The following is a 22,229-nucleotide window of genomic DNA, read 5'->3' on the forward strand; positions in this document are numbered from 1 at the left end:
TACATTTCATTTACTAACTATAAAATGCTGCTTAGGAAAAATAAGTCTTTATAACACTCTAATTAAAACCATCTTGCAGCCAAGCAATTTTACTTGAAGAGCATTCTTAACCTCATGACATTTTGACAATCAATCCCTCTAGCCCACCCTCCCCTTCTTTTTACAGACTATTTGCAAAGTTATTAAAAGTTGGTAAACATTATTTATCTCTTTTAGCACAATCAGTTGTTGAGTTTTCTTTTTTTTTTTACATCTCTCCAGCAAACCCAGCAGATCTCAGATACTATGCTCAGAACCCAGTGATGTGCCTGGCCATGCAAATATTCCAAGCTTTCATGGGTTCTCACAGAAGACTTCCTTGGGGAAAGGGCAGCCCATCTCAAAAGCCCTGTCACCCTATGAAGAAGCCAATAAAAAGAAAGGAGCTGAATCAATGCTGATTGGGAGCTGCCCTTAGTTACCAACCTTTTTAACAGCTAAGTCCCTTATGTAGCTTTCCAAACAGTTTGCTGTCCAACAACAATGGACTTTGTTCTTTAATTATAGCAAGTGACCTTTCTGCCCTTTTATTTCACAGTAGATAAACTGTGCTCTCTAACTAGAATTTGTAGGGGGCACTGTATTTGGGGGGAACCCTATCATTCACAAAACTCATTAATCAAAATATGTTCTTCAACTACTCATGCTCACTTAGACAACGTGCGAGAATTCCCTAGTGAAGTGTAAAAAGGCTTCTACAAGAGAATAAAATGAATGATATCCTTTATAGACAGGTCCATTTGTAGATACCACATGTAGGCTGTTAAGGACCAGCTTAATGAAAGCAGCACAATATTACTAAAATCATTCTCTTTGCTAAATAAATGTGCACTGAATAGTTAGAACCCCAGACCCAAACATAAGATTCCCTGTGCTTCTAATGTGTATCTGAAGTCTCAGCTGTTTTTAAGAATTCATCTATGTATTTTTTAACTTGTCAGTGATCAAATAAACCCATATCCCATACTGAACTTTAGCCCGGCTGATTGCCTGTGTCTGATAAGTCAAAACTATAAGACAGTTAAGGAGGACACATGCAGAAGAGCCTCAATGCAGGCTATTATGCTTCAAAAGAAAAGGAGGGGGCAGGTGGAGAAGCAGGTTTTAACAACCAAAAGCCAACCTGTCAAATCTACTTATTCAGACACGTCACTGGTGGCTTAACCACAAAATGGGCTATAGAAATACAGCTCAAACATCTTAGAATTATGGCATGTTTTGATTTTGTTCACGTATTAAGGGAGTGGCGACTTTTACAACATACTTGTGGTTTCCACATAAAGGAGTAGAATGCTCATTGATTTAATTAGGTTTCATAAGGTCCAATTTATCATGTTTTACATGACTTTCTGTAGTGAAGAAACAGAATAAACAGACCAAAAATAGACATTTAAGCATGCTGTGAAAATTAACCAGTGACAGCAAGTCTTATGAATCTCCTGTGAACCATCCAACCAGGGAGGAAAAAAAAAAGCACATACACCACACTGCACCCCCCTCTGGTTTTCACATTTGGCCCCTTCATGAGCCACATCCGACTGCTGAAAATTAATCATCTTCACTTTTGAGACACTTACTCTTCACAACCCAGATAATCAAACAAGGCTTTGAAATTAAAACATTGTACAAAAACGTCAAAAAGCCTTTCTCAAAGGATGCCTCAGTGTCCGAATTATCTGGTCAGGTAAAGCGTGTCCTACTAAATCTTTCCCTCAAGAGGTCTCCTCCCATCATTAGAAATTATTTTCTAAACTGAAGTCGAGTTTTAAACAACCAAGAGTTAGTGGCACTGGAGTTACTTCCCTGGGAGGCATCTGTACAAGGCAGTGCCATTCCCGTGTGCCAAGGAGGAAACATTCTTAAGAAGAGTCCTCCTGGGGTGGGGTGGAGGTAGACAGGAAGGCTGGAACCAGCTTCCAGACCCTGGGCCACCACTACGGGATTCAAGGCCCTGAGCGCCACCCCTGAAGGGCCGCTGTGCCCACACCAGCAGCTGCGGCTGGCAGTGGTATGAATCGAAATACACTATGCTTGCTCCCCTCCTCCACCCCAGATCTGCCATGACTTGTTTGCTCTTCATTTAGGCCATTCATATTATTACATGTATACTGCTCTGACTGAAGATGAGTTGCATGTATATGAATAATTTAATTCTTTCATTTTTCATCCAGTTTGCTCTGTGACTGGAAAGTGAAAAGAACACAAAAAACTGGAGAACCAACACCATGCTTAATCTCCGTTGCCATGACAGCAGCCTTTGAGATACTAAAATGTCCCGATTGCCAGCTAAACAAAATTGTTGAATGTGAACATTTGGCTGGAAGATTAAAAGGCTAAGGGGAATGCAAAAGGGCAGTACCTCCCACATTCCAGGCAGCAGTGAATCCAATCAAATGGCTCTGACTCCTTAACCACAGCCATTGTGAGCACTGGATTAGGGCAATTCATCTAGATAGTTAGAGCAGATTAGAACTGCAATTTGAAGACTATTGGCAACAAAAGTAAATGCACTACTGTACTAATAAGACTTCAGAATGCCCTTTAGCAGAAATTGTGGGAAACTCTACATTTCAGCATAAGAAACAAAACCTGGATTTTTTAAAAAATGTATTTAAATTCATCAGTTCAAAATGCTGTCTGACCAAGGGCTTATGGATTAAAGAAGCAGGCATGCAGAAGGTTTTTTTTTTATTTTGGCATCATCTACACCTTAATGTACCTTCATCAACTTCTAAAATTATAAAACCAAAACTTCATTCCTGTACTCCCATTTAAATCTTTAACAGAGGAAAACAAAAACATTTAAACAGACAGCGGTGAGTAATTGGACACAGAAATTGTCACCCTAAAACATTTCACATTTCTGATATGAGAAATAGCAAAAATTAAATTATTGAATAAGCATATATATCCAAACAATCATGCCACAAACCACATGATGTGCATTCTGCTTCCGCAAGGCACAATCTACAGTATTAAGAGTTAACTTGATAGAGTCAGCACTTCTCCCCCAGCTCACTCGCAACCTGTTCAGTGGACTGAGTGCCTTCAGCTCTGGGACATTACTTAATGCACAGTAATTGCCAGAGCATTAAGTCCTAGGCCTCCAGCACTAAGCAGCACAACAGTGGGGGAAATTTTTCAAAGGCAGTATCTCACCAGACTTCCAGACAATGACAAAAGATGGGTAGAAGGGTCCAAATTACCTGCATCAACCCTCCCCACTGCTCAGATGCAACACATACTTAGAGTATCTTTCCGCTCTGTTTTCACATTTCAGCACACCAATCCACCAAGTCTATTTCACTTTTCTTACCAACCTTTCAGCTCCCTGGTCAAGCTAGAAACCCAAGCGATAACACTCTTTAAATCTCTAGCTAAGAACTGGGCAAGGGAACAAGGAAAGAGCCCTGGCAGCCACCAAAACCATTCCATTCTTGCTACACAGTTATGAAACCAGTGACCCTAGGATACCAAGGTTTCATTCAAGAACAATAACAGGATGATATCCTTTAACAGGGTTATTTTGGAGAACATCATGAGAAAATAAATGTGTGGAGGGTGGAGTGTAAGTTAAAATCCTAGACATACTTCTATGGTGAGGGAACGTGAACCCTGCACCTAAGGACACATTACCAAAAATACTAGGACATGCACATTAAAACAGAAGACGGTTCTCCTTAGGGGAGAAACCAGGACAAGAGGTACATGGGTCCAGGAGCAGGTTTTCTATTAAAAGCACATCGCAACTGGCTGACTGGCCAAGAGCCCTTGGGTAAGGCAAAAGGTACTTAGAGCACTCAGACCCTCCCACCTGAGCACCCAAACACTAGCACCAGAAGCAGCAGTAGCAGCAGAAGCAAGAGCTCAACACTGCACCCAAGTAAGCTACCCCAGACCAAACGTTTACAGAAAAGATGCACAGAAGAGAAATCTCACAACGAACCAGAAAGCACGAAGAAGTGCAAGGCACATAGAGGCACACCCCCCAACCCCCGACTCCCACACAAATGCACACAAAGAGAAAAGTAGGAGATCTAAGAAGGCGACTTTATCCTACCTTCTCAGTTTTCAGTTTCTTGATTCGCCTGTGGCTCTCCTCCTCCTCCTCTTCCTTCTTTACCAACATAGAGTTTCCCATGAGCCCTGAATCCGGGGCACTTTTGCTAACTTCCCCAGCAGCCGTGACGCTGCCACTCCCAGTGCCCCCGCAGTGGAAGGGGCTCGCGCCACCTCCATTGCTCTTGGCCCCAAAGCCATAGAGGTGCCCCCCGGAAGGGGCCTGGCTGCCACTGCCATTCTGGTGGCCCTGAAGCAGGTCGTGCTTGTCCTTCCTGGATTTCCCCGCATCCTTATCCCGCTTGGCTCCTCGGCTGCTCTGGCTTTTACCTGGCTTCTCCTCTTTGCTTTTCCCGCAGGAGGCTGCCCCCGCGGTAGCAGCGGAGGTGCCGGTGCTGGTACTATTGCTGTTCGGGTTGCCGCCGCCGCCGCCGCCGCCGCTCACACTTTGACCCAGCGCTGAATTCATGCCAGTTGCCTCTCCAGGGCGCCCTTGGACTTCCTGCCTCTTGCCAGTGCCGCTGATCTCGGGAATCCCATACAAGGCAGCAGAAGGCAGAGATTTATTAGCATCCTTAGAAGTTTTACTCCTTTTCACTTTTGATTTGCTGGTCTCTTTGTGCGAATTCCCCTGGGGAGCAGAGGGCTGAACAGAAGCAAATTTTAGGCCATCAGCTAAGGCTGCGGGAGCGCCGGCCCCACTGGAGGCCAGACCTCCACAATCCTTAGAGTTGCTGCTGCTAGTAGTGTTGGTGGAATTATTCATTTCAAATTTCTGTCTGTCCTTCTCCAAATCAGCGTCCAAATCAATTATTAAATTTCCAACCCCGATTTCCCAATCATCGCCACTGTCATAAGTATCAACCGTATTTGGATCCACACCTTTTCCTGCCGTAGAAATGTTCACTGACATCCTGAAGATGAGATCTCTAGAATAAAAATCCGATGAACTTTCCTTTGGAGATGAGGGGACATTCGTTTAGCTCCGCTGGGCTTTCTCTTAAAAAAAAAAAAAAAAAAAGTCTTCTAATCTTCCTCTTCTTTTTCCTGCCCCAGGAATGGGTCCAGGGATTTTACACCCTTCAGTCCAGGTCCACTTTTTCCTGTGAAGGGGGAAAAGTCGAATATTTCTTGTCTGGGTGTTACCAGAATAAAAAACGATTAATATTGGGGAGTCAGTAAGGGGTACAGGGAAGGATGGTGAGGAAGGTGGCTCATGTATTGTCTCCACAGTCCAATATCAGGTTTAAAGAAAAATAACCAAACCCAAAAAACATACCCATGACAGTAAGCATCTTACAGTAGCTAAAAAAGAAAAGCCCTTTATCAACGACACAAAGATAATCACTTTTAAAAGGCATTAAAATATCTTAAGGATCTGAGTGAAGTCCAGAAAGGTTTAAGGAAAAAAAAAAAAAAAAGAGTTTAGCTTTTTTTTCCCCTAGCAAATACACATGATAACAATCCCAGAAACACAGGCTGAACACTCAGACAAGAGGAAGGAACACGTTTTAAACACCCTTAAGCATGTCCTAGATCTTAGAATTTAAAAGACCAGACCCTGGAAGTTCTCTGAGGCTAGTTTCAGAATGATGTTGCTAAATTTTCCTCATTTCTAATTTTATTACTTCTTTTTACAAATTGTCTGGGCAATCTGTTTTTTGTTCCCAGTAAGGAACAGAAAAAACAACCAATAACCCCCCACACCCCATACACATGCCCCCATCTCCTATCCTCTCTTCCCCAATAGTTTATACCATTTTATACACACATATCTTTAAGATCATTTCTCTATTTTAAAAAAGACAGTGCTAAATAAAAGGCTAAATATCTGCCTTTTGAGGAAAAAAAATTACATCTAAACAATTCTACCATACTCCTAGGTCACAGACTGGCTCAATCTGTTAAATATGGTGCTACTGACTGTACGGGAAACTGATTAAGACATACACTTTAAGTGATCTGCGCCAAGGTGGCCTCAATGACCGCAAATGAGTGTGTGTTTGACAAAGATCAGTTAAAACGGTTTTTAAAGGGATCAGCCCCTTTTTAACAGTTGATTGTCAAGGAAAAAAAAATAAATATACATACACACACACACAGACATTGCTTACCTTTAATCCTTTATCATTTTTTAATTAGGCCAGCAAATCAAAATGCCTTTCCCACTCCACTCGGCAAACAAGCCTGTGCCTCATTTTACTTAAACACCAAATGATCAAGAAGGAACGAACCAAATAACACATCTCAGCCAGAATAATCACTCGATAACATTATTCCACCTCCCCACCCCACCCCCCCTTTTGGCAAACGGATCAGTCCTTTTCTCAAAAAAATGTGTCACTGTACAGCTGGAAGATAATGTTTCACATTCACAACAGAAGCACCAAAGGGTTTTTTCCCCTCTTAACAAGCATCGAGAATAATAGTTTTAAAAAAGAGAGCGCTTAGAGAAAAAAGTTTTCCCAACTTCTCATTCCGCCTTCAGTTCCAGACTTCAGAGTCACCGTGATCAGTAAGTAATGATCCCATGTAGCAAACCTACAGGCGTCCGCTAGTACAAGACAGAATGTGCTAACATCGGGATAAATTAGTGAAAGGGAAGAAAGAATAAGAAGAAAGGACTGAAAATCTGGGCTGGATTCCGCCTGTTAGTCGGGAAGTGGCATTTTTCCGCCCGTCCTGACAGATTTGATTTCTTGAACTAACTTAAGAGGAAAGGAGGGGGGGAAGGGGTGGGGGAGAGAGAAGGGACCGAGGGGAAGGAGGAAGAGGAGGAGGAAAGGGTGGGATGAGAAGCTGAACAAGAGGAGAAAAAGAAAGGTGTGGAGGGGGAGGGGAGCAGATGATTCAGTGAGCTGATAAACCAGTTAGAACAGCATTCGCTCGGGGCGGGGGGCGGGGGGCGGCGGGCGGCGGGGTGGGGAAAATAACGGCGTTTAAAATTGGTTCAGTCTTCGAAACCTGAAAGGATGTGATGTTTTCCTGTTTTATGTTGTTTTAAGAAAAAGGAACCGAGTTCCTAGTATAGTCCCCGAGGGGGGGGAAAAAATCCGCTGTCGCTCAAGCCAATCAGTCATGTGGTAATTCGATAATTAGAGTAAAAAAAAAATTTTTTTTTAAGGCGACCTTTTTCAGGACAGTTTTTCCCATTTATAGTCGCAGCAAACCGTGCGTCTCCTTTTTATTTTTCTCTCCTCCTCCTCCCTCACCCACCACCTCCTGTGTTTAGTCAGATGGCCCCGGAGCTTGGCTTAGTATTTTTAATTAGCTGGCGTTTGGAAGCTAAAAGCAGTAATGAATTGTTGATGGATTGGAAGTGGAGAGTCGCTTTGCTGGAAATGTCGGGGCTGGGAGAGGGGGATGGGCGAGTTAGCAACAACCAACCATCTGAAAGGAGCGATTTTGTTACAGTGCAAGCCTTTCACATCACGTGAGGATCAAGGGCTCAATTGGTTGTCGTGAGAACAAAAATGGTGACAAGCGTATCAAGAAAATACTGATCTGGTCTTTAAAAAAAACCTAAAGGTCTCTCCCCTCCCCCTACATACACTCGCCCCCCCCTCCCCGCCGCCTCCCCCCCAACCCCCGCCCTTGCAGTGGGAGCAGCTACAAGTTATGAATGTGAAACATTTCTCGCAGATCTAGGCTCTCGGAAGTTCGGAAGGAGTGAAATGTAATGAGCACAAGAGCAAAGCAGATGTTTTAAAGAAACACCTTATAAACCTTTCCTCAACTTATCTCCAATTTGTCGGCTTTGCCAAGGGGCCAGGGATGGAGAAGACTAGTAGAGCTGGTAGGGCACCTCCACGCTACTTGGATTTTAGGGAACCCCCCCACTCATGTCTTAAACAAAGAAAAACATTTTACTAGCTCCAAGCCAGGTCCTGTAATAAACACACCATTGTTACTATTTGTGGGTTTGTTTGGGTTGGGTGGGGCATTTTTTTCCCCCTTAATGGTGTTTTCGCAGCTTGCTTTTTAAGGAGGTGGAAAATGGTAATTATAACCATTACATGTAGTGGGTGACTATTCCCTTGTTTAATATTAAATTATTGGGCACTGGATGTGACAAGAGACAGAAATCGGCTTGTTCTGCCCTTGCCCCCATTTTCCTGGCTCGGTTTTGAAGAGGGTCCTGCCCAGCTAGGACAGGAGAGGGAGAGGTGAGGTGCGCTAGAGAATGGACACTGCAGATCAGGATTTGTAACTGTGTCACTTTTATTCTCCTTGGGTGAGATCCCCAAAGGTAATTTACTCTTAAGTTACCCCGAGTGCCCAGTCAAGCTTAATTTGTGTGAAGAAGTTACAAATGCTTCACCCTCCACTGAATAAAAATTCACCCTTCTTGGGTTGTTCTCAATGCAAAAGCCAAACCCTGTAACTAGTTCCTCATTTCAATGCATAAAACTCGCACATTCCCCTGCATGAAGTCCCCGCTAAGTGCTATAGAGAGACACACCACGCAACCGTACTTACGGTCTGTATTGGATCGAGTTGACCTTTTCCTTCTAACTGCATTGAATGTGTTTGGTTGCAGCCGCTTTATTTTGGAAATTATAATCTCTTCAACAAATTTATTATTAAAGAAGATGGACCATCAAATGTCACAGACTGTCCTGTGTATTTTTTTTTATAAAAGCAAAAATTAAAAGAAAAAAAAAGGAAAAGAAAAATCCCCCTGGTGCACACACACAAGCTTGTTCTGCAACACTGAAATCAGGACTGAAACACAACACACACACAGGGGGAGTGGAGCAAAAGGAGCTCTCAGCCTCTATACCTGAAAGGGACTTTTCTTTGTTCCCATTGCCCTTTCTCATCGGGCCAATCAGAGAGCAGCTTTTATGAAACTAGGCTCTCTCATTGGTTAGCTGCTTTCTCTTGGCTACTGTAGGGGGTTGAGATATACACACGTATAAAACACACACAGAGAACGGGTGGGGGTGCGGTGGGGGGTGGTTGTGGAGACAAAGCGTTTTATTTTCCAACCAGATTGGGGTTGAGGAACCTCCTGCAGTAAGATGAAGAAAAAAAAAATGGTACGCCCGTTTCAATTACTACATCATTCACATAAAACACTTATTTATTAAAACAAATCTCAAACAGGCTGCGAGGAGAGGATGTCGGTAAATACAAGTTTGATTGTGTTATCTTGAGGGAAATAATGTATGTGATCGCTCGGTGGCACAGGGAAGCCAAATGAGCCACTAGCGCCTAGCGAGGAGAAAAGGGAGGCTGGCTGGGTGGAAATGATTGCGAGCATTTTGCTGGCTTCCCTTCCGTGTTGCGAGGACTCGGCAGCGCGAACTCCCAAGACTGATTTTCTGTATTGCAGCTTCTGGCTTTCAACCCTCCCCCACCACTTTGCCCTTCTTCCAATTTTTTTTTTTTTTTCTTTCCCTGTGTCTCTCATTTTACTCGCTGATTAAATAAGAAAAATCGATCTGGGGGTGAAGGCGGTGGTGGGGAAACAAGTAACCCTTTTGTTCCCAGGCTTCTGGTCCACAAGCAATGAAGTGTGAACGCTAGCAACCATTTAACCACCACTACGTGAATGGTTCTTCCCTGGAATAGTAACAAAGCTTTCCCACCTGGTCCTAGGCAGCTCCAAAAAAATTAAAAATAAATAAGGTCCCAGCCAACCATATTAACACCTCGGGCCAGCCTCATTTTTTAAAAAATCGATTTGTGGGAGATAAATATACTAGGAAGATTAACCCCTTTAAACAGTCCCTGTGCCATTTTTAAGCCGAGGGATTGTCAGAGTTCCCCTTACTCCAAATATTTAACCCCCTCTTGGGGAAAGCCGGTGTCAAAGTCCTCAGAAGGCAACACAATGCGATTCACTGAGAACACGAAAATATTTTAGAATGTATTGTAGGACAAATGCCAACAACCAAGTTAATGGAACTCTGAGGTCACAGGACAAAAGAGGTTAATATGAAATAACAAGTTCAGTATTGTACTGTAACAGTGAATATACTTAAACGAATGTATTTATATATATTAAGCTTTTAAAGCACTTTTAGTTTTAATTTTTCATTTTTATTTTCTATCACTTTTAGGAGCTGTAATATGGAAATTTTAAAGTCAAGGGTGACTTTTCAAATTGAAAGCGTCATGATCCTCCTAGTTTTAAAGATTCAGCACTACTGGGTTTGTAATTTCTGCATGACAGTTACAATTTAAGAATGTGTCTTAACTGAGTCAAACTGGACACATAAAGTGAATTAGAGCTAGCAGAAGATTGCTTATGATGTAAATATTCAGTGATGACCTTGTGGATCAATAAAAATATGTCACATGTTTTAGGTAATGTCTATGACTCGTGTTTGAACTTTCAATATCTTTAGTTCATTCTTTTAAATGCCAATTAGTTGTTTCACTACCCAAGATGAACTTTATTCAAAGCTGCAAATAGTAATAAACAGCAGTTTCCATCCCTTGCTGAGGTACATAAACCAGAGGAATGAATCTATAATAGTCCTTAGATCTGCCTAAAAAGATTTACTTTCAAAGCAAAGCTATACATTGATAAATAGGGCAAATGAGATAATCTGATACCCACTTACCCCCTATTTTAACTTTTATATTTGTTGTATATTTTTGAATGGACAGGTTTACAATTTGTGTGTGTCCCATTGCTAATAGAGCATACATACTGATTTTGAACTCTTCTTCTTTTAGAAGAGTGGTTCCTCAAAGGACCAGATCACTCAGGCACTTCCTGTATCCCTGAAGGATCATCTACATTTCAGCCTTTTAAAGTCCATGGCTACCCTGTATATTGTATTAGCTTGGAAAAAATCAATAATTAGCTTTTAAAACAACAAGACTCAAAAAGGCACAGAATTAAGACCTGATGAAGTTCAAAAAGGGTAGAAGCACTTCTCCAACACACTTGGTTGGTAAAAGCAAATCATAGGGTCTGCCGTGTAGAATTAGTGTAACTAAAACCAAAGTTTAGGCTTCCTAATACTCAAATGATCTGATCTAACCCTAACTTCAAACAATACCTAACCCTAATTCTTAAATCCTCTCTAATAAACCCCACTTGGTTAAAGATAAAGGCTCATGCCAAATTCAATCACATATTTAACCCAAACCATTTTTGATAAACTCAAGCATTTTTCTTCCATTCCAACATTTCCACACTCCATTCATACCCCACCCCCACCTCCTGCCCTCCGAGTTCTGCCAAGAGGCTTGAATCAACCAGAGTTGTTCTGCTGGCTTTGTGCGTGTTTGTTTTGTTTTGTTTGACAAAGGGGCCAATCAAGAGACATCAGAGGGCTATCAGCTAATTGATGAATGAAACTAAGATAATTAACTACTGCTTAGAAAATAAGAGCTACTCCTCACACAAATTGGGAAGTTCTACCATATTCTGGAAAAGAAAATTTTATCTTTATCTCTTATCAAGATAACAGGGAACACACCAGTTTGTATACTGATAGCCATACACTTAATAATACCAGTACACTGTTGTATAACATGTACACTTTGTAATTTTACATTTTAGTGCCTGCCTGGTAGAGGGGAGGAGCTGTCTGGAAAGGAGTCCAGGAGAAATGACCACAAGGGAAGAGCAGAAGGATAGTGTAAAAGGAGAAGTTAAAGAGTCCTATCCCATCTCCAGCAACCCCCATCACCAACTCTGCCCCTGCAAAGTTACTGCTTCCATTCCTAGGTGATCAGAAGATCCTGGCAAAACACTTTTCCTCCTTTTTAAGAACAGAGAGCTCAATGCTGAGGAGGCCAGGGGCTTCAGGCAGGAGCACAAGAAAACACAGTGATCTTTCTCTGGTGCCTATTTCCTCAGATTTATGCTATATCACTAAGGATCAGAAATAATTCCTTGGATTTTTATTTATTTAGAAGGGAATCTAAATATGAGTCTAACTTTTCTCAATCTATGCTAACCTTGACACTACGAAGGTACTCCAGACCAAGGGGGGGAGATAGAAAGCAAAGCTATTTGAAAGAAAAAAGAAAAAACACTACCTGGAAATTGACTTGTATTATGAGAAAAGAAACTTAATTTAGACATAATGAGAAACTCTCTGGCTGCCCAGGAAGATTATGGGGATAGAGTCTTATCTGTCTGGGCTTATATATGAACAGACCTGCCTCAAGGCTGTGGGGAGTCGACCTGGTTTCTAGGGAGTATGTGATTCATTGAGACACCCACACAAACACTAGGCATTCTTCACTATACATATGGGTGACATCCTAATTTCCTACCTGAAAGGGAAAGTGAAAGTCACTCAGTCTATCCGACCCTTTGCAACCCCATGGCCCATACAATCCATGGAATTCTCCAGTCCAGAATACTGGAGTGGGTAGCCTTTCCCTTCATCTTCCCAACCCAGGGATCAAACTCAGGTGTCCTGCATTTCATGCGGATTCTTTATCAGCTGAGCCACAAAGGAAGCCCAAGAATACTGGAGTGGGTAGCCTATCCCTTCTCCAGCGGATCTTCCCAACCCAGGAATCAAACTGGGGTCCCCTGCATTGCAGGTGGATTCTTTACCAACTGAGTTATCAGGGGCCTAGGAAAGATTTTTTTAGAGAAAATTCTGTCTTTTCACACATGCTTCCTAAATCTAATTCAAGTTTCTGTATTTTCAACAATAACCAGCTCTAGACTACTGTTCCCCAAAAGAGATGAGCACTGTTCTTGATCAAACATTTAATGTTTTTGCAATATCCTGAAACACCACTGGACCAGGAGAAAGTGCCAAGCAGCAAATGTCTAGTGGAGAGAGAGGGTCTGGCATAGAAGTATTTCCCATCCTTCCCTATGGGGGATGGGAGTATGGAAGGAAGAAAGACACGGATGGTTTTCACATTGCCATGGGATACTCCTCATGAGAGACTCATGGACGTATTGATAGACATTTGGTGAATATAGACATTTACACACACTGTATAACACAGCTGTGTTAACTTTTCAAGTCATTTCTATGTCCTATTAGTTCACCTTCAATTTAAGCTCTTTAGAATAAAACAAAGGAACTCTACTTCCAAGGGAAGGAGAATAATGTCTACCTTCCAAAATCTTTATAACATGGTTCTGTTTAAACAAACTGAAATGATATAAAGGAAAATTTCCATGCTCTGATTTACAACTACAATGAATTTTAACAGTAAAGAAATGTCAAGTTAAAGGAGGAATTTCTTTCTATATGGGTAGGTATTTCCCCATTCCTTCTCCCAATTCTCAACCTGAAAAGAATTAAGCAGCAAATCTTGTCCCTTTAATGCCGCAGAGTCCTGGGGAACCCAGCAAAATATTGCAAAGCAGCACATTCTTCTAAAGGAAAACATTTGTATACTGCTCACATTCAGAGAACTGCGATGTAGGTCAATGTTAAGTATCTGAAATCTTACCTCTGTTTGGCTGGCCTTTCTGGTGTGTGGTGTGTGCTACTATATCTGAACTGGTGCCCAAGTAAGGTCTACAGATCGGTTAGCAAAGGAAGGCAATTTACATCTCATGTAATGAAACCATTTCTGGAAAAGGATTTTTCTTTTATGCCAGTGGAGACTGGGTGCATAAAGAAGATCAAAACACAAGCTACATTTTTTAAACTACTTATTGGAGATTGCTGTTGCTGGTTTTATTACAATATGTATTTTACAGATTTAGGTAATAACCCTGATTTTTCAAATCGACCTCTGTTTAGACACGTTTCACTTTGGGCTGTTTCTTGTCTGCAAAATTACAGTCATTTGCACGTTATTACAGTGAGTAGGAGACAGATTGTATTTAGCGTTGGGTGGGGGAAGGGTTATTATGGGAAGTGATCTGCTACGGTCAGCACATAATTTCAGCCTGAAGAAAATTGCTTCTGAATGGCTGGTCTGTTAGCTAGCCAAGGAATGGTCACTGGGAGAGACTGAAAAATGCTTCTGCTTAATCTGCATTATAGAATTATTCTCATTTCCAGAAAGATGGTTTGTGGAAAAAATGATTGTAAAATCAAGTTTAAAAACATGGAGGTGAAATGTCACTGCTCTATTTGAATCTAAAACAACTACAACAAAATACAAACCCACGAGGCAGGAGAGGGCCAAAAGGCAGCAGGATACAGCCATGTTCTACTCCATCTTTCCTCCTAGCTTCCCTTTTTCTGAGCCCCCACTCCACCGCCGCTTTGGTTGTTTTCAAAAATCTTTATGATTTAATGACAGTGGATTTTTACATATGTGTAAACATTTGCGAGAGTAACACCAAATGCATTGATAAAGGTATAATATCTCTTGCTTTCATACATACATGACTACAAGAAAAAGAATTCCTAATATAGCTTCTTTTTGAAGAGTAGCAAAATTCCCTTAATTGTGAGAGTGTTTCATATCCTTTTGGTGCTAGAACTTAGGGATTTTTTGACACTTTACAAACTACATTGTATTTGTCCGTATTTCACAAAGCTGACAGATTAATAAAGCAAGGATGATTGCCTATCAGAAATTATAGCCCCTGTCTAATTTAAATTGAACCCATATGAATCACCTAGGAAGTCTTAATACTTGGTTAGAAAAAAATCAGGAGCCTTAGGTTTATTTTAAAGAAAAATAAGAGTATGATTATACTCAGCTCCTTGGCTGCCGAGTATCACTTTTGTTGTGAGCAACTGTGCCTCTTTTGTTTTCAAAACAAGCTTTCCTAAAGGATGAATCACTACAATCATTTGGAGAATATGCAATAAACAACAGAAAGCCAGAAAGTTGTTTTGCTATTTTCTCAGCAGAGCATTTCTGTCCCATCCTCAGCTCAGCTGAGCCTCCAGTCCACCAGCCAATCATCATTATGGAAATATGGTTCTCAGCCTGCTGATTGGCTGATTCCTGGGCCAGTATGTTACGGTTTCTTCAGCTCAATGTGCACTGCATGCCAGCCTGCTCTGTGGACCCTGTTCTTCCAAAAATATTTTAATCGCCTTTCTTTTCTTTCCTTCTGTCTTTTTTCAAGATTCTTAAAATTATCCAGGGAAGAACTTTGTGTTTTTTTAAAACATAATGACCATACTGGGGATCTGCTAAGAATAGAATTTAATGGCCAGGGACATTTCTTCTAACCATATTTTAATGTTTTCTGTTTACTTGGGTTCTCATGGTGTTTCCTTGGATTTTAGAGGAATTCCCACACAAGTTAAAAGAACGAATCATTCTAATGTATGCCTTAATTTCTTTATCTTAAACATTATCTGTCCCAACTAAAATTTTTTTCTCTAAGGTTTTTAAAATTTAAAACATGAAATTAAAACCCTTTTAAATTAATACTGAAAAGTAATCATATCAAACCATTTTTAGGGGGCTTCCCTGGTGGCTCATTGGTAGAGAATCTGTCTGCCAATGCAGGAGACACAGGTTCAATCCCTTATCTGGGAAGATCTCATATGCCATAGAACAACTAAGCCCCTGCTCCACAACTACTGAGTCCATGTGTGGCAGCTACTGAAGCCCACGTGCTTGGAGTCCATGCTCGGCAATGAGAAGCCTGCACCACAACTAGAGAGGAGCCCTTGCTTACTGCAACTAGAGAAAAGCCCGAGCAGCAATGGAGACCCAGCACAGACAAAAATAAGTAAATCAAATAAAATACATAAATAAATTATTAAAAAAATATTTTTAGGAGCAAAAAGACAATGTATTTTTCTTCATAACTAAGGCATCTTATCTATAATTTTTTAAAGGTTTAAAATTTTGCCTTATTATCCCTCCAAACCCACAATGTCTTAAGGATGCACAACTTTTTCAAATTTAAAACAGGTTTGTAATTCATGATAGTGAATACTAATAATGGGAAATATACATGTGACCTACCATGTTCCAGAAATTCTTCTTAAAATCTTCATAGGTGTTGATTCATCTCATCTGCATAGCAGCCTCATGAGACATAATCATCAAATGAGGAAACTGAGACAGAGAAAAGATAAGGAACTTTTTCAAATACTGAAGCTAAATCTTGGTGGAAACAAGATTTAATGTAGGAGGCCTCACCTGGATCTGAGTGCTTAACCACTGCACTCGACTGCCACCAAAACATGGTTCCGGACAACAGTTCCACCCATTTTGTGGAATATAATAGAAACATTAGCAGGTGACTGGCAACTTCTCTTCCTGAAAGAATAATGGATTCAACCGCTTTTCAATCAAAGAAAAGTCATTGTGTCATTTTTCCAAGACTGTGCCAAGCAGAAGTCATGGCACCTAAAACTCAGGATTAAAAAAAAGAAAATCAGTTTCTTGTTATTACACAACTGAAATGTTCTAAACATTAAAAAGAAAAATTACAATGGGTAGCAGAGTGAGGTTAAAAATGACATGACTGGTCATTTTTGAGACTGGTAATGTAAACATTGGGATCATAATATTATTATTAATGTAATATACACATATATATTTGGAAATTTTTATATTAAAAGTGAAAGAAAAAAGCTACTACATCTGCAAGGAGGAAGAGCTATCAGAAACACAATTTATTCCTTGGCTATGGAACATTTTTGGCATTAACCTAAATAGGGTAAAATTGTCTCAAATGACAATGCTGTGTACACAAACAAGCAGTAACAGATTATACTTGCTTCCTACCATTTGTTTACTCCAGTTTTTGTTTGTTTGTTTTAGGTCAAACTCACGTGCTGGGCTATATACACTAAAAATCTGTAATGTTCTATTTATATTTTCAACATGTGCTATGTAAATACTTAATGACTTTCTATATAAACTATATTTCAATCAAGAAGGGAAAAAAAATCAATCCCACATAGAAATATACTCAATAGAAATTAAGAAATGAAGATTCAATATTTTATTACAGGTATACTATACACTGGGAGAAAGAAAAATCTTATTTGGTGTTTAGATTTCTTCAGTGCATGTTTTCTGTCTTATTCAAAGAAATAGAGTTGTAGAAATGAAATCAACAGTTCAGACACAGAATTAAATTCTTTAAACAAAATAATAACATACAGTGAAAGCCACTATATAAGAAACATTGAACAGAATTAGACTAAATGAAGAGAAAAATGTTTAATCTTTGCACAAAGAAAACTGACATTGAGATTAAAAAGAGCATTGAAGAAGATGAAATCATGGTAACAGCTACTATTCTTAACCAATACGATATAATTTTGTGAAACAATGAGATTATAACACAAGGAGTCACTGATAAAACTGTTACAGCAGGAAATGGAGAAATCATTAAATATAATGAAATTTAACCATCACTGTGAGAGAAATGATATGTAATTAGAAAAAGGAATAGAATATAAAAAGAGAGCAACGCTTCTATCTGTGGTTCCACATTACTAAAAGTCTAGTGACAAAAGAGGAAAGTATTTTTGAATCTATTAATAAATGATGGACAAAATTATCATTAATTATAATAATAACAGTCATCTCAGATCCAAACTCATGTCCTGTCAACCTTTCATTTTACTTAACAAACACCTGTATACCACTTACTCTGTAAAAGTCACCATACAATATGTGTGTGTGTGTGTGTGTATGGAGCTGGGAGGAAGGTCATGCCAGACTTTTATAAATATATATATATATTTATAAAGAGAAGGTAGTCAGGTTCAGAAGGTAATAAATGAATTATATCATTCTGGCAGAGTTCTTAGGAATCACAATGTTCAAAAAATTGTTTGTTAAATTAATGAACCTATACCAATCTTCTAAAAGTGAGAAGAGTAGAAAGGATTCCCCCCAAATGCAGGGGATCATAATGGTTAATAAGCAGCTCAAGGTGTATTGAGATAATATTCAAGCCAACAAGTATACTCAGTGGACAAATGATAACAATAAACATGTAGTAAACCAACTCTGAACTTAGAAACTCTCAACTTAGAAAGTATAATTCCTACAAGCATATCCTACAGCCAAATTAAATAAACTAACCAGAACAAAGAGAGGTCTTTATGAATGAAAACCTGTTGAAAAAAAGGTCTTTATGAGTAAAAATATGTTAATCGAATCAAAAGTTAATGTCAACAAATAGAACATAGGGTCAAAAATAGTCCCCCTGGGGAACATCAACATTTAAATTTAGGGCAGGAAATATAACTGCTTGAGTCATGAATGAGTGAGCAGAGAGAATTAAAAATAAAAGCAAAACACCATCAGGGAAGAGATACCTCTGAGAAGGACAGACTGATCAACAATTCAAAATACATCAGGAAAATCAAGTAAATGTAAGACTGAAAAAGCCTCCATTGGCTTTACTTGGGAGAAAGGCTTAGTGATTGCAGAAAGAGCAATATAAGTAAAATAGTAGCAAAACCAATTGGTTCAGGACTGAAATAGAGGGCAGCAAATCAAGAGATCAAATGAAGCCTACTTTTTGGAAGCTTGCTGTTGAAAGAGAATAGAGCCGAGTAGTTTGCAGAGAGTCTGGGAGGAGACTTTTATTGTTAATATGAAACAGGCTTCAACATCCATTTTGAGAGAAAGGAAGTGGTACAGAAAGGAGTTAAAGTTTTAGAGGTTAATTGGTGAACACAGATCTGAGCTGAAAAAGGAGGGACAGGGAAGGAGACCGCTCAGCTGCATCTGCAGCAAGACCATTCCATCATGAACAAGAATTTCTAGCACAGAAAACCCAAAGTGGAGGGAGTAGTAGAGACTCAGGGAGCTGCTTGAATGAGGAAAGTGCCCCTCGTGCAGTGGGAGTATAAGGACCTCAGTGGAACCCAGAGCAGTCTTAGCGGGCAATAGAAGGGAAATCGCTCATATGAATAGAGATCCCCAAATTAGAATTTTTTTATTTAGACACCTAGAACTCTTAATAACTCAGCATATCCAGTAATTTCCTGGGACACCTATGAGTTAAGGGAAAAGAAATTTGGGATATTAAAACAGATTGATCTTGTCAAAGTATAAAAAATTTAATGAGGGTATTATTCTAAGTTAGTGTCTCACTTTCTTAACTGTTTAGAGGATAAAAATAAGAAGGAACTTTAAGACCTTCTTTACATTCCAACTTTATATACCTTTGGGTCACCGTGTCTACGGTAAAAGGCTTCTGTACTTAGAGCTAGTTGTGAACCCAAAGTGAAGGTTTGTCATTAATCCACATTTGAAGTACTTGCCTCAATATAAAATGTAACTGACCTCATTAAAATCTCACTGGTTTATTTTGCATCATTATTTTACTCATTTATTTAAATATCATTTATCAAACACCAACTATATTCCAGACACTGTGCTAGACTTGATACAAAAAAGAACTTTATTGGTTCATTCTTGAAAAGGACCTATCTTTTATATTCATTTTTTTACAAAAAATTGGTTGGTCACTTAGGGATGAACCTAATTCTACAGAGTCATTAACCTTTGCACTCTAGAAACAAGAAACTAATTAATGAACTCCCTGCATCCCTTAGCCGAGGCATAGGTTAGTACCAGTACGAGGATGTCCAGTTCTAGTAGCAAGGTTGTCAAAACCACAGGTAACACCAGAACATAAACAAAACTCCAAGACAAGACTGTCTCAAATCTGCAACCTCAGCAGACATCTCAGAAAATTTATTTGCATCAATAGAACAAATACTAAGAAAGAGGAAAGTCCTTAGGATGATAAATATTATTTTACTGCCAACAGAATCAAACTGTATACTAAAAATGATTATGCAAAATATTCTAAAAATATTTCCTAAAACATTCAAAGATGTTCTACTGGAAAAAATAATTGAAAATGGAATCAGAAAAGATTTATGGAAGTCATGAAATAGTGGAGCTCTGAAAAAATATTATAAAAAGGCAAACATGTAGGCACCAGATATGCATGTGATATCTGATAAATCTTAAAACTATTAAATGAATTAGAAGTGGAAAAACAGGTTACCTAGCACTTCTCAGACCTTTAAATATACATTGTCTATTTTTCCATTTGAAAACTTTAGCATATAATTAGTGCCTGACTTTTAAAAAACAATTTTATGGATATATAATTTATATACTATAAGATCCACCCATTTTAAGTGTAGAAGTCAATGAACTTTAGTATATTTATAAAACTGCAACCATCCATCACATCTAATTTTAGAATATCCCCATTAGCCTAAAAAGAAACCTCTGCCTATATACCATCACTAATGGAGTTTTTAATCATAATTTTGGAAACAACATTTAATGCTTTGGTACTCTACAAAATGGTATTCACATAAAAGTTGTGATTGAAAAATGAACTTGATATTTCATCTAATTTTAGATGGTGATATTTCATCACCATTTAAAATATGCACATTTTAAAAAATCTCGATAATCCTTTCTAGAACTTGATAGTAAGTTTAAGACATGATGAAGTAAGATCTTGATGTATCAATATATTTCATAATAATTATCACAGTTATCTTTTTAGAGCCATTCAGCTCTGAATTCATCCTTTTTGTCCACTTGGTAAAAATGGGTCTGAGCCTTTTGAACAGTTTTCCTAGACAGCGGGCACAATGTTAAACTTTGTTGGTAGAAGGCGCTAGAAGGGAAGGGTTTTGCATCCCAGTTCAGGCATATTCACTTACCAGACTCCTGCAGCATGACTGCTACTCCTGCGGAACATGGTTACCTGCAACCTCCCTTGGCAGCCCCGTGGCTGCCTCTTGCGAGTTACCTCCCTGTGTCCAGCTTTCTCCAATACTCTAGGGCACAGATTTCCTGCAAGTTCTGCTGGCATGGCCCCCAAAGACTTCATCCAATGAGCCAAGGCCCTGTTGTCTTCAAAAGGTCTGGATTTCAGTTCTAGGTGTGACAGAGCAGAGAACTCTTCCTCAGGTGTTTTATCTCAGCAGTAGGGATAGTGGTTATACTCTATAGTACTATTTCTGATATTATATATCTTTTATTTTTACATTTTTTAAAGTTCTCTGAATTTCTTGCTAGCCAGTCCCTCATTACTACAGTCCCCCGTTATACTTAATAATTATTTATATTAAACTTTCCTTGTTCAAATTATTATTGATTTCTCTCCTTGATAGATGCAGAGTGATATAAAGATACACCGTGAGCCACAAATATCTGCTTTCTAAAAAATCTTTATAACCATTCCTTTATCAAAAGAGAGTTTATTTTCACATCCACTTACTACAGACCAATAACTGTATCTAATATCTAGAAAGCTATGACTGGATTTAGGAAGAGAATCTATAGTAAGTTTGAAAGGAAAAAGAAAAAAAAATCACAATGCTAAATTGTGGTAGACCAAACACCGGGCCAGAACTAAAGCGACATGAGAATCTATAGATAATTTCAGCTACTGTTCTAATTATCTACAGCTATGTAGCAAGCAACCCCCAAACTTAGTGGCTTAAAATAAAAACCAATTTTATATACTTCATGATTTTGAGGGTTAGTAATAAGGCCAGGCCTTGATGATGAATCTTTCTGTTCTGTATGGTGATGAAGAGGCCACTTGGTGATACTTGGATGGAGCATGGGCTGTTCTAGAGGGGCCAAGATAGCTTCCTCACATTTCTGGCACCTTGGGTGAAGGGCTGAGTTCAGCTGTAACTGTCAATCGATATATCTACACAGGACCGTTCCTACCTGGTAGTCAGACTCCTTACATGACTCCTCAGGGCTCTAAGAATGTGCCCGAGTGAATGAGGTGATAGCTGCCTGGCCTGATTTTCTACTATTTCAATCAAGTTTAAGGTGTAAGGGGAGTTACATAGTATGTTTAGGCCATTATCTTGATATAATCTCTGATGAGTTTTCAACTGAAGAAATAAAAGCAATCATGCATATCTTAAAAACCTAAAAAAAAAAAAAAAACCCAAAAAGCAAAGAAGAATAAATTATAAATATATATAAAGTAAAAAGGCAGAAGCTTTTTTACTGATAAGTACAGTTTTTTTCTTACTAAATCTGTAATTACACTATTACAGCTTTCCTGCAATTACTTTTTCACTTAAGAATAAATGATGGATTCCACATTATCACAGATGTCTTAATGCTATTTCTCTAGACAGAGAAAGGGAAATACTGTATGACATCCCTTATGTGTAGAATCTAAAAGAAACAAAGATACAAAATGAAGTTACTTACAAAACAGAAAGAGACTCATACATTTAGAGAATGGTTATGGTTGCAACTTACGGTTGCCAGCGGGGAAAATG

The 22,229-nt window shown here is 39.2% G+C and overlaps 1 protein-coding gene and 1 long non-coding RNA gene across 7 annotated transcripts in view; one reads left to right on the forward strand and one right to left on the reverse strand.

The window, feature by feature from the left end:
- ZNF608 (zinc finger protein 608) overlaps positions 1–8,845 on the reverse strand; it is a 108,925-nt gene extending 100,080 nt beyond the window's left edge. For 2 of the 5 annotated variants that reach the window (XM_006061938.4, XM_044947835.2), the window contains exons 1-2: positions 6,213–6,515; positions 4,100–5,201 (exon numbers count right to left, since the gene is read on the reverse strand). In XM_006061938.4, the coding sequence (XP_006062000.3) occupies positions 4,100–5,011 (912 nt within the window). In that variant the 5' untranslated portion in view covers positions 5,012–5,201; positions 6,213–6,515. The other 3 variants (XM_025293029.3, XM_006061940.4, XM_044947834.2) reach the window with 3 other exon arrangements.
- Positions 6,479–22,229, forward strand: part of LOC123335113 — a 38,606-nt gene continuing 22,855 nt past the window's right edge. The window contains exons 1-2 of one of the 2 annotated variants that reach the window (XR_006553451.1): positions 6,479–6,613; positions 10,167–10,423. This is a non-coding gene — a long non-coding RNA (uncharacterized LOC123335113). Of the gene's footprint in view, positions 6,614–10,166; positions 10,424–22,229 lie in introns of those variants that run through there. The other variant, XR_006553452.1, reaches the window with a different exon arrangement.

This window comes from Bubalus bubalis, chromosome 9 (assembly GCF_019923935.1).
Source record: "Bubalus bubalis isolate 160015118507 breed Murrah chromosome 9, NDDB_SH_1, whole genome shotgun sequence".
Lineage (NCBI taxonomy): Eukaryota > Metazoa > Chordata > Mammalia > Artiodactyla > Bovidae > Bubalus > Bubalus bubalis.